Genomic DNA, 12,283 nt, shown 5'->3' on the forward strand with positions numbered 1-12,283 from the left:
ATTATTCACGCCCCGTTTGCACATGCTCTTGTAACACGCGCCATCACACCCGACTGGCAGAGCCTCCGAACCGTCATTTGCCAAACCAAACTTGTCTTGTCTGGTGATGTTTGTAGAGTGTGACGCGCCAATGGCCGTTTCTCATTGAAGCCCCTTGACTACCGAGATGTCTGTTGTCGTGGTATGATAAAATGAGCTGTATGAGGTGGCTCGACCGCCACACAGATGGACTGCCTGCAGCCCGAAAACCTGCTCAGAAGCTGAGCGTGGTTCGCTGGTGTCGACAAGAAGAAGACAAGCACAAAGGCAGCAAATACAGAGCCGTGAACAGAGGCGTGAAAGGAGGCCCGTGAATGGGGCGCCATTACTATGTTTCGAGACTGTGACGGTCCTTCTGCACTAACTTTAAGGTTGCTGCTGGCGCCGGGACTTTTGCGACCGTGGACCGACCGTGGCGGGCGAAAGACGCGCAGTCACGTGCATGGCTTACACCCTCGACGAGAGGATCGGAGAAATTTGTCTGTCTGACACTGTGTTGGTACACGCCTAAGATGGACGGAAAGCAGACACACCACAGGAGCCATGCGAACAGAGTGTCAGTGTCGTATTTCGAGAGGCGGTTTCGAGCATGGCCCGGACATCGGACTGAGACAAGGCCGACTCCTCTGTGTGCTTTGTACTTTTCAGTTTCCATTGACTTTTGCTGACGTGAAGTCGGGCCAATGTTGTGCAGGATGTGCTGTCGTGGATGGCAGGGAGACAACCTTGCCGGCATCGTGATGCATCTTGTTGTCAAAGCGGCGTCTATTTGGCCGATGATTGATAATAATGGACAGTGCATGGCCGGCAGAGGACATGAGTTTTTCTCGGGTACTATTTTGATACGCTGCAAGATGCATGAGACAGGAGGTGAGAGTTTCCTGGACATCAACCAAACGAGCCCATCAAGAACAGTGTGGACAGAATGTACTGCATGTCTGTACGTCGTGGGCTTAAGTTGGCGGCCTAACGCAGACAATATAGACAGAAGGCATGACAAGATGTGCCTGTGAGCTGCGCTGTGATGGGATGCTTCATTCGTACTGCAGACATTGGTTGTTTGTCTTTTGGGCCGGCCGGAGCTCTAGCACTCTCATCTCCAGCTTGAGAAGCTTAAGCAAGCCTTTGTTGAACAGTCGCAACGCTGGATAGGGCTCGGCTTGTGCCGACATAATTTTTGATCAATTGTAACCAAGGACAATGCATTCTTGTTTATAGATCTGCCAAATCCGGATGCAGTGTCTGTGGACGAGACACTCTACAAATTAAATGCAATGCCGTGTTCATAACAAAAGGAAATGCTTTCCCAATGATTCACTTAGTTTTGGTCGTTGCAGGACTGTCTGGCAGCCCTGCTCATTTCAAAAGTCAAAACATTTGCCATCACGACGTCAAGATAGCGCACAGGAAGAGGAGACTATCAAACTGCAGGGATTCTGCGGAGTCAGCAGGTGGGACTGGGCTATGAAAAATGCAAGAGAAAAACAAGCGAGACGTAAGCTGATTACCGAGGAATACATTGCATCGCATGAGATGGTAAATGGTAGTAGTCGTAACACCTGTTTCTACCTTTTTCCTGGCAGTTGTTATGCTCCTTCTGTCGTTTCTTTTGTCTTTCATGATACATGAGGTGTCTCTTTGACTTTCACTCTCGTCTTTGCCTTTTCACCTCCCGTTTCCTTTCCTTGTCCTCCTCATTCCCTTCTCCCCCCCTTTTCTTCTTTCTTTCTTCTCCCTTTCGTTTATGCCAACCCTTGCGAGGGCAGTACCGTTGGTTCCTACATGCTTCTGTACTCCAATTTGTAGTTTTGCTACGAGTGGCGTAAGGCGTAATTACAATGTATTTTTGTTTTCTAATCGTCTTACGAACATAACTGATGTTCGTCACAGACTTATGCCTTTGTTGGTCCATTCGTCCGCCGCGCTCTCGGTGCTAACCCATTTCGTGCCTTGGCCCACCTGATAGCCAGCAAGATACCGCTGTTGGGCCCACCTGAAACGCTTCTCTGCCGCCAGCCGTGGCGGAATAAACTCTAATCTCCAGCCCAGGCCCTTGCCTTAATTCCATTGGCTTTGAATTTTTGAATATGGTGCCGTTGTCTTTCTATCTGCAAATCTTGACTCTGAAAGCTCGACACCACCCCGGTGCTTGGTCTTGAGTTCTAGATTGTGTGCCGGAGAGCTGTTTGGCTGCAATTGATTCCGTTTGATGGTTGCGTTATGGCCCTGTCTTTTTGATGGTTTTCTTTGTTTCGTATTGACTCCTTTACTCGTTTCTGTTGCTCCGTTTCTCCTTTTCTGACAAATGCCCCAGAATGCCAGCACCAGAATGCGCTCCTAAATATCACTCTGCGTGAAGCCCTTCTGGGACTGTTTCTGTGGCCGTGTTGTCGGCGGAGAGAAGAGTAACAAACAGGACATCAAATGGACCCAGAAGCAGCCACAAACGTTAGTCACAGCATAACGGCAGCCATCTCACAAGGTATCAAGGCCCACATTGCACTGCCGATCGGCTCTTGATGGACCTTGTTGGGCGTGTCAGTGCAGCATTTGAGCACGCGTTTGCAGACAAAACACGCAGGTCGTCGATTGTCGTACGTTGCAATACACCATATGTGGTTTATAATTCATTTTTTCTACGTGCTAGAGCTGTCCCCAGCTGATCAGGTCTGGGACATACAAGGTACCGGATGACTGAGTGCCTAAAGCGTGCTCCGTAGTGTGACTCGTAGATACATGGTTGTTTGATACTTTTCACAGAACTGTTGTCAATAATAGGAATGGGGGTCACTGGTTTGAAGACAAGTACCGAAAGAAAGGAAAAAAAGGAAAACGACCCGGTTGGGTGAAGTACAGAATGGGTCCCAGCGTATATATAATACCAAGATCAAGCCACGACTGCTCGACTATTTATCTCCCGTTGTGTCTTGTTTCCTGTGGTCTGTTACTCCTTTCCTTGACAACATTTGTGAACAGACTAAGTAGTCGTAGTCCACTAGCTACACGGCTCTGTCCACGCTTCATTTTATTTCTTCATCTTGACATTTGATCGTCAACACAAGCCCTACAGGACAACATCAACCAGCCACCACCTTCCTACATCATGAGCGGCGACAACACCCGCGTGCCGACGCCGGCCGCCAACCTCACGGACCACGAGAACAATGTCACCAGGGGCGGCGAGACGACCGACTACGATGAGAAGAAGGACGCGGCCGGTGGCGACTCCACGAGTCTCGACCTCGAGAAGACGGACGCAGCAGCCCAGGCCGCTGGCACCAAGGACGGCGCCAAGGACAAGGACGGCGTGCCCGTCGACGTCAACGGTGATGCCTACCCGTCAGGCATCAAGCTCGTGTTTATCGTCGTGGCGCTGATGCTGACGACGCTGCTGATTGCCATGGACATGACGATTGTGGCGACGGAGATCCCCAAGATCACCGACGAGTTCCACGGGCTCGACAAGGTCTCGTGGTACGGCGCGGCCTACTTTATGTGCGTGGGCGGCTCGCAGTCCACGTGGGGCAAGATGTTCAAGTACTTTCCGCTCAAGACGACCTACCTCGTGGCCCTGGTCCTGTTCGAGGCCGCCAGCGCGCTGTGCGGCGCGTCGCCCAACGCCACGGCCCTGATTGTCGGCCGCGCCATTACCGGCTTCAGCGCCTCCGGCCTCATGTCCGGCGCCTACATCATCATTGGCTTTTCGGCGCCGCCGGCCACGCGTCCGCTGCTGACGAGCTTCGTGGGCGCCGCGTACGGCATCTCGTCCGTGATTGCGCCGCTGATCGGCGGCGCCTTTGCCGACCACGTCAGCTGGCGCTGGGCCTTCTACATCAACCTGCCCATCGGTGCCGTGTCCGGCCTGCTGTTCCTCGTCTTCTTCGCCACGCCGGCGGCCTCGCGCCCGACGAAGGCGACGCTGCCCGAAAAGATCTGGAACACGGACCCGGTCGGCGCCGCGCTGCTCATGGGCGCCATCATCTGCTTTATTCTCGGCCTCCAGTGGGGCGGCCAGACCAAGGCGTGGAGCAGCGGCAGCGTGATTGGCGTGCTCGTGGCGTTTGGCGTGATCCTGCTCGTCTTTGCCGCCTGGCAGGTCTTCCAGGGCGAGCGCGCCATGATCACGCCGCGGCTGCTGCGCCAGCGGTCCGTGTGGGTGTCGTCGCTCTTCACGTTCCACTTTGCCGGCGCCTACTTTTTGATTGTGTACTTTCTGCCCGTCTACTTCCAGAGCATCGACGGCGTCAGCCCGACGGGCTCGGGCGTGCGCAACCTGCCCATCATCATTGCCATCACCATCGCCACCGTCTCGTCGGGCATTCTCATGTCCAAGACGGGCCGCGTGGCCGCCATGATCGCCGCCGGCGCCGTGCCGGCGACCGTGGCCTCGGGCCTGCTGTACACCATGACCATTGGCACCGGCACCGGCAAGTGGATCGGCTACCAGGTGCTCGCGGGCCTCGGCTACGGCTTCTCCTTCCAGCTGCCCATCATCTACGCGCAGAGCATGACCACCGCCGACGACATGGCCGCCACCACGGCCATTGTGCTCTGCTTCCAGACCGTCGGCGGCGCCTTTTACGTCTCGTCCGCCCAGTCCGCCTTTGTCAACACCATGGTCCGCCGGCTGGCCGTGCTGGCGCCCGACCTCAACCCGGCCGTCGTCATCAACACGGGCAACACGCAGCTGCGCACCGTCTTTGCGGGCCCCCACCTCGACGGTGTGCTGGAGTCGTACGCGCTAGGCATCCAACGGGCGTTCGCCCTGTCGATTGTCGGCTCGGGCGTGGCGACGCTGTTCGGCCTGGCTGCCACCTGGAAGCGCGTCAACCAAAACCCGGAAGCCGTGGGCGGTGCTGCGTAGAGGCATTCGGATGTCATCCCGACGTCGCCCAACTCGACAGGCTTCTGCCGCGGTTATTGTTCCTCTCATCTCATTATTGGTCATCATGATCGTTTTTTAATTTCAACTTGTTTCACTTTTAGTCGACTCCTCTTTAATTGTCTTCTCCCTTTGTATTAATCTGATTCTCATAGATCATAATAGCAAGATAACTTTACCATCTGATGAAAACTTGCAGGCCAAGGGGCTCCACTGCCTTCCATTATGATTAACCTGATCCGTTCCGGTAGTGTCCGCATCAGGTCAAAGGTCGTTGGTCAAAGGTCGTTCCGGGAACAGAAAGGGGCACCCGGACGCCACAGCCACAAACGCTTTCACATCTACACGTTCCTAAATGCTCTGCTCTTCTCTTGTTTGCTCCATGATTTGTCACCGTCAGGGATGTGGTGTGATGACGGCGTGGTTCGACATGCCTTTCCCTTCCAGCTTCCTTCGCTTCTCAGTCATCCGATGCCTTCATCCACCCCCCGCATGTTTTTACATTCTCTTACAAAAGGGATTCGTCTGCGGTTGGTACAGGCAACTTTGATTTTCATCTTTACGTTTCATTTCTCGTCTATCCACTCGCGCGCTACCTACACCTCCTCAATCTGCTCGACACCGCCCACTTGCACCTCCTTCCCGTCCGTCTCCAACCGATGCACCGCGACCGCCGTCACGCCCGCTGCATGCGCCGTCTCGTAGCGGCGACGGGCGGCCCGCGCCCAGACCGGCGCCCCTGCGTCGAACAGCAGGTCCATGTCTTCGAGCGTGACGCCCTTGGTCTCGGGCACGAAGAAGTAGGTAAAGACAAAGCCGACGACGATCCAGGCGGCGTAGAAGAGGTAGGTGCCGTACTGGATGCTGTTGACCATGTAGGGCAGGCTGTAGACGACGACAAACTGGCCGAGGTACTGGGTGCAGGTGGGGAACATCATGGCGAAGCTGCGGACGCGCGTGGGAAAGACCTCGGCGGCAAAGATCCAGGGGATGGAGGTCCAGCTGGCGCTGTTGGCGATGATGTAGATGTAGATCATAGCGAGCGCGGCCTGGCCGCCGGGGCTGCCACCGCCGACCTGGGCGGTGGCCGGGTTGCTGCCAACAATCTTGGCAAAGGCGCCGACATAAAACATGCAGACGGCCATGACGACGGCGCCGACGAGCATGGGAGGGCGGCGGCCGAAGCGGTCGACGATGAAAAAGGAAAACAGGACGCTGCTGACCATCTTGACGATGCCGTAGACGCCCGTGGCGAGCAGCGCGACTTCGGTGGTCGAGTAGCCGAGCTCCTGGAAGATGATGGGGCTGAAGTAGTTGACGGCGTTGATGCCCGTCAGCTGCTGCAGCATCATGAGGGCGACCGACAGCAGGACGCGGTTGCGCACGCCGGGAGCCGCGAGCTCGCGCCACAAGCGGCGGTGTTCGCGGACGACGCCTGTGGGGGGCCGTCCGCTGCTGTTCCCCACCCCCATCCCATCGTCGAGCTCCTGCTCCACGGCGATGCTGGCCTGCGCGTCGGCCAGCTCGGCCTGCACGAGCGCGTGGTCGTCCGGCAGGTGGCGCACCCAGGCCAGCGCCGCGCGCGCCTCGTCGACGCGGCCCCGCGTGAGCAGCCAGCGCGGCGACTCAATCATGAAGGGGACGCTGACGATGCAGAGCACGGAGGGGATGAACTGCAGGGCAAAGGGGATGCGCCACTGGGCGCTGCTGTTCTCGCCCGGCAGGTTGCGCACGACGCCGTAGTTGACCCAGAAGCCGAGCACCAGAAAGACCTGGACCATGATTTCAAAGATGGCGACCAGGCGGCCGCGGATGGCGTTGGGCGCGATCTCGGCAATGTAGATGGGCAGCACGAGCATGGCGCTGCCGACGGCGAGGCCGGTCAGGGCGCGGCCCGTGTACAGCATGGCGACGTGCGCAAACAGCTCCAGGATGCTGCCGACGACCATGGTGGCCATGGCGGCCAGGAGGGCCGGTTTGCGGCCGACGCCGAGCACGGCGCCGGCAAAGTAGCCAACGATGGCGCCAAAGAAGGCGCCCGCCTGGAAGGTGGTGACAATGTTGGACTTGAGGCCGGCGAGCGCCTTGGCGGAGGCGGCGTCGTCCAGGCCAAAGGCGTGCTGGAACGACGGCAGGGCCAGTGTGCCGCCGATGAAGCCTCCATCGTAGCCATAGCAAGCGGCGGCCTTGGGTGTGTCAGGATGGAGAATGGTTGGTAGAGAATGGCTGAATTGAAGCTCAGTATGTCAGGATGGCGCGACTCACCCAGGATGCGGAAAACGTCACGAGATAGGGCCGCCAGCCAAAGACCTCACGTGGGAGGCCGCTGCTCTCTGGGACGGCAAAGGGATTGGTGAGGTACTTCATTGCGGAGACGGACAATGGAGGGATGAACGAGGGATAGCAATGGGCACCAAAAGGCGAACAGACAGGCAGATAAACAATAGACGACGATCGTCTCGTGGGACTGTCACCTACTTATAGCGATGCAGGTTAACCGGCGCGATGGCACAGGGGATCCCCATGGGGTATGCGTGTCGGCTGCAAGTGGGACGATAACCAGAGGCAAAGGCAAATGGGATTGCAAGGGGACCCGAGTCAGACGCACTCCTGGCAGAGTCGTGGGCGGCCGTCTGGGCCGTCTGGGGATGGTACGAGACGACAGTGCATGGATGGTTCGTAGTCGCTTCGGAATTCGATGGACAAAGAAAAACAAGAAACCGGACCTTGCAAAGGGGACAATCACTAGCGTCGGTTGTCAGCTAGGCGAAGCAGGGGAAATGAGGAGAAGGCGGAGCCAGTCTGGGGTAGGCTGACATTTGTTAGGAAGCCGTCGGGAAGCCGTCGGAAAGCCGATGAAGTGATTGTGAGGCTGGTGGCAAGGGGCGAAAGCGCCGACTCGGGTCCGTGTCGACCACGCGAACGAAGGACGCCGAGAACGGACAAAAAGACGACTTTAACAAGACGACAATGATTGATTTCAGATTGAGATACTCTGTATATAATGCGAAGATGTTTCTTGGCTTTTCCGTGGCATTTCGTGGCATTTCGTGACACTGAGTGCTCTGCATCCCTTTCACACCTCCAACAGGATTGCCTTCACACTTCGTTTCCTCCACACTCGACATACGCCCCCTTCCATCGAATCGTCCACCATGGGATCCAACGCCAACGAGCCCATGTCGGCGTGCGCGCGTCTGCGGCAGATGCTCGCGCAGCCGGACCACATTGTGACGGCGGTGGGTGTCTACGACGGCATCTCGGCGCGGCTGGCGCTGAACGAGGGCTTCCGGTGCCTGTACATGACGGGCGCGGGCACGGCGGCGTCGGTGCTCGGCATGCCGGACCTCGGCATCACCAACATGACGGACATGGCGACCAACGCCGGCATGATTGCGGGCCTCGACCCGACGGTGCCCGTCATTGCCGACGCCGACACGGGCTTTGGCGAGTCGCTGGCGGTGGCGCGCACGGTGCGCGCGTACATGGCGGCGGGCGTGGCCGCGATGCACCTCGAGGACCAGCCGCTCAACAAGCGCTGCGGCCACCTGGGCAGCAAGGAGCTCGTGGACGAGGACGTGTACCTGCGGCGGCTGCGCGCGGCTGCGGCCACGCGCGACGCCCTGCGCGCCCAGACGGGCCAGGACATGATCATCATAGCGCGCACGGACAGCCTGCAGGCGCTGGGCTACGAGGCGGCGGTGGCGCGGCTGCGGCGGGCGGGTGAGGCCGGCGCCGAGGTGGCGTTCCTCGAGGGCATCGTGACGAAGGAGCAGCTCGCGCGCGTCTGCGGCGACCTCCGCGACACGGGCATGCCGGTGCTGCTCAACATGGTGTCCGGCGGCGTGACGCCCGAGGTCAGCGTGGACGAGGCGCGCCAGCTGGGCTTCCGCATCATCATCTACCCGTCGGCGGTGTTGAGCGTCGTGATGGAGGCGGCGCAGGCGCAGCTCAAGTACCTCAAGGAGACGGGGCGGCAGCGGATCCCCGAGTCGCGCAAGCACCAGGGCCCCAAGGTGCTGTTCCAGGCCATGGGCATGGACGAGCGGGTGGAGTTTGACCGCAAGGTGGGCGGGCAGTCGTACTCGACGGCCATTTAGTGTTGCTGTTGTGCTGTTGGCTGTGATGGTTAGATGCCTCTGTGAATATATCATCACGTGTTTTACACGTGTGTTTATGGCTACAAGTGATATTGGCACTGCATATACGTGACTTGCACAACAGAGCACCGCAGAGTTCATTTCAATAAACATACCAGTCTCTGCTACCGTCCTTCTTATTCCCGTAGTGTTTTCTCGCCGACTGATGACTTCCGTGGAAGACGCTAGCATCACATCGGCTTTCCGACAGAATACCACTAACACAGCTAGTGTTGATTCCCCGCTTTCATTGTCGGATTTCCGAATCCTTCCTCTTTGGCATCATATGGTCCTTCAGGACATTGCACATCCCATCTGTGGGCATTCGGCATTCGGAAATTGTTTCCCATGGCGAGACTGGGGTAATGCATTCGGTCTAAGACACGGCACGACACGACTCGACGATGGATCAACAGTCCGCATCGACAGTCAACATCGCCACAGCATCACCACATAACACCATATGCCTCCATCGACATCCCCTGCGACAGGAAAAGTCGCCAAGCAGCGGCACAGCAAGTCGTGCAAACGGTGCACGCGCCGCAAACAACGATGCCACGGCTTTCCCGTCTGCCGCGCGTGTGAAGAGGCTCGCGTGCCGTGCGAGCCGTCGGCGTATGCGATCCAGCTGCACGGCGAGGCAGCGGCTCCGTCGGCGGCTGTGCAGCGCATCCAGGTGCTGGAGACGCGGCTGGCAGGGGCCCTGGCCGAGTTGGCAGCCGTCCGGCAGCAGCAGCAGCAGCAGCAGCAGCAGCAGCGACAAGAACAAACACCACTGCCCCAGCCGCCACCGCAAACGCAATCGCAAACTCCGCAGCACACGCCATACCCGGATCCCAACCCGTTTCTCGTCGACCGCGAGATGCCGCTCCTGTTTGGCGATGCGGACGCGAGCACACTGATGGGTGGAGGAGGAGGGCGACATACGGGACAACACCCACAACACGTGGAGCAGAACGGCAGCGTCCAGCCCACCGTCGAGCAGATGGTGCAGGCCACGGTGTGGTCCAAAGGACTGTTCTCGGTCGGCGACGGAGGACAGCCACTGCCGCCTGTGCCGCCTGTGCCACCGTCACCCATGTCGCTCATGTCGCCATTGCCACAGATGCCACAGATGGCACAGATGCCGCTGTCGTTTACGGTGCCATCGTTCCAGCCGCAATCTGAAGAGACTCAACAGATACAAACGCAACAACAGCAACCTCACCGTCCTCCGCCTCCGCATCTCCCTCCACTTCCGCCTCTACCATCCGATGCCATGGGATGCCGCATGCTCGATGCCTACTTTGCCAAGATCCATCCTCGATACCCGTTCCTCGACCGTGATCACCTGTTTTTGCTCCACAAACGCGCCCAGCAGCACGACGCCGCGCCGCCGCCCTCCAGCCCCGGCCTCGCCCGCCGCTTCGACGTGTTTCGCCTCAACATGGTCTACGCCATCGGTGGGACCCTCCTCAAGATCACAGACCCGCTGTGCGAGGCGCAGGCCGAGACGTACCTGGGCGTGGCGCTGCGGGACGTGGCCGTCGTCCAGGACGCCCAGTCGCTGTCGACCCTCCTCTGCATCGAAGGCCTCCTGCTTCTCGTCCTCTACAACCTGCGGGCGCCCACGAACACGGGCATCTGGTACCTGACCAACCTGGCCATGCAGACCTGCATCGACCTGCGCATGCACCTGGAGGCAGCGTACCACGACGCGGCCCTGTCGCCGGCGCAGGCGCGGACGATGCGCCGTCTCTTCTGGAGCGCGTATGTGCTGGACCGGTTCATTGCGCTGTCGTTCAAGCGGCCGTTTAGCATTGCCGAGAACGACATTGAGACGCACATTCCCGACGACGACGACGCCGAGCCCATGTGGCGCCGCTTCATCCAGATCAAGCGCCTCGAGTCGCGCATCCAGACGGACGTCTACGGGCTCGGCGAGCCGCACGCCGTCCGCCGCGCCCGGCTGGGGCCGCTGCTGCGCGCCGTCGACGCCTGGGGCGCGTCCTTGGACGTGGACGGGGACGCCGCGTCGGCGTCGCCCCAGCTGACGTGCGCCGAGCGCGTCTATCTCCGCCTCCAGTGGCACGCCGCCGTCGCGCAGCTGCTGCGGCCCTTTCTGTCCGTCCTGCCCGCCGACGACCCGCTGCTGGCCCGCTGCCTGCACGCCGCCGGCCACGTCTGCGCCCTCTTCCGCGCGATGCACATGCGCGACGCCTACGGGCACTCGTTTGTCTCGGCCCACCTGACCTTTCTGACGGGCGTCACCATGTGCTACTGCCTGTTCCGGGCCTCGTCGGCCGGGCGCCTGGGCCGGCTGCTCGACCACCGCGTGGCGCACCACCTGCGCGCGTGCTCGTCGACCATGTTTATCATTGCCGAGCGGTACCACCGGCTGCGGCGGCACCGTGACATTCTCGAGGACATTATTGGGCGGATCATGGATGCACGGATGCAAGAGGGGCAGGGACAAGAGGGAGGGGACGGAGGGGAGGGACATGAGGGACAGGAGGAAGGGGAGGGACGCGAGGCGGCTGGGTGGCCTTCCACCTTGGCAGAGCCAGCAGACGCGTCCGGCGGCCACCGCCGTGCCACCGCGCTGGGACGCACGGCCGACGTGACCAACGCCGACGCGGCCCGCCCGCAGTTCTCCCAGCTGGACTTGGTCGCCGTCCAGAGCCTGCTGGACCTCGCCGCCCAGCAAGAGCCGCCGGCGACGTGCACATCGCCGGCCGCGTCAACAAGGGCTGCTGCGACGGTAACGGCCACAGCCACGGCCACGGCTACGCCGGAGGGGTCGGCCAACACGTACAGCGACCCGCACCAGCCGGCCAGCGCGATGCTGCCTTATTCGTGGCCGACCCTCGACTTGCACGCCACGGGCGCGTGGGACGTGGACCGCTACAGCCTGGAGATGCTGGGACGGATGATTTCATCGGGGGGTGGACAGATACGCAGTCTTTGACACGGCCATGTGAAAGACGACGGGTGTGCACTCTACGATCGGGCAAATGCCATGCCGACATAAGAATGATAATCAAGTAAAACGTGAGAGAGAATCAGACCGTGTCGGCCATGCCTGTGCAGTTTGTTGCCAGCACAGCGTCTTCTTGGGCGCTTGGGACCCTCTCGGTTGGACAAGGTCAATGGGACTTTTGCAAGCGCAACCGCGGAGAGCATAAGGAAGTACCTGCTTTGCCCGATCCAGGAGAGTTGATCCAGGCAATCGGCACGCTTCCTG

At 59.5% G+C, this 12,283-nt stretch overlaps 4 protein-coding genes across 4 annotated transcripts; 3 read left to right on the forward strand and 1 right to left on the reverse strand.

Moving 5' to 3' along the window:
* Positions 1-3,142: 3,142 nt before the first annotated feature.
* Positions 3,143-4,903, forward strand: SPSK_07326 (MFS gliotoxin efflux transporter GliA; the record flags this gene model as incomplete). The annotated part of the gene is made up of 1 exon (XM_016733990.1): positions 3,143-4,903. The coding sequence occupies one exon, from the start codon at positions 3,143-3,145 to the stop codon at positions 4,901-4,903; it is 1,761 nt and encodes a 586-aa protein (XP_016591242.1).
* A 614-nt stretch (positions 4,904-5,517) lies between these two features.
* On the reverse strand, positions 5,518-7,288 carry SPSK_07319 (sugar transporter; the record flags this gene model as incomplete). The annotated part of the gene is made up of 2 exons (XM_016733983.1): positions 5,518-7,107; positions 7,187-7,288. The coding sequence occupies 2 exons, from the start codon at positions 7,286-7,288 to the stop codon at positions 5,518-5,520; spliced, it is 1,692 nt and encodes a 563-aa protein (XP_016591243.1).
* Positions 7,289-8,076: 788 nt separating this feature from the next.
* On the forward strand, positions 8,077-9,021 carry SPSK_07801 (methylisocitrate lyase; the record flags this gene model as incomplete). Its single annotated transcript, XM_016734456.1, has 1 exon — positions 8,077-9,021. One exon carries the CDS (start codon positions 8,077-8,079, stop codon positions 9,019-9,021), a length of 945 nt encoding a protein of 314 aa, XP_016591244.1.
* A 502-nt stretch (positions 9,022-9,523) lies between these two features.
* Positions 9,524-12,007, forward strand: SPSK_07072 (uncharacterized protein; the record flags this gene model as incomplete). The annotated part of the gene is made up of 1 exon (XM_016733741.1): positions 9,524-12,007. The coding sequence occupies one exon, from the start codon at positions 9,524-9,526 to the stop codon at positions 12,005-12,007; it is 2,484 nt and encodes an 827-aa protein (XP_016591245.1).
* Positions 12,008-12,283: the final 276 nt, after the last annotated feature.

The sequence above is a fragment of the Sporothrix schenckii genome (assembly GCF_000961545.1).
Source record: "Sporothrix schenckii 1099-18 chromosome Unknown Cont41, whole genome shotgun sequence".
NCBI classification, from domain to species: Eukaryota; Fungi; Ascomycota; class Sordariomycetes; order Ophiostomatales; family Ophiostomataceae; genus Sporothrix; species Sporothrix schenckii.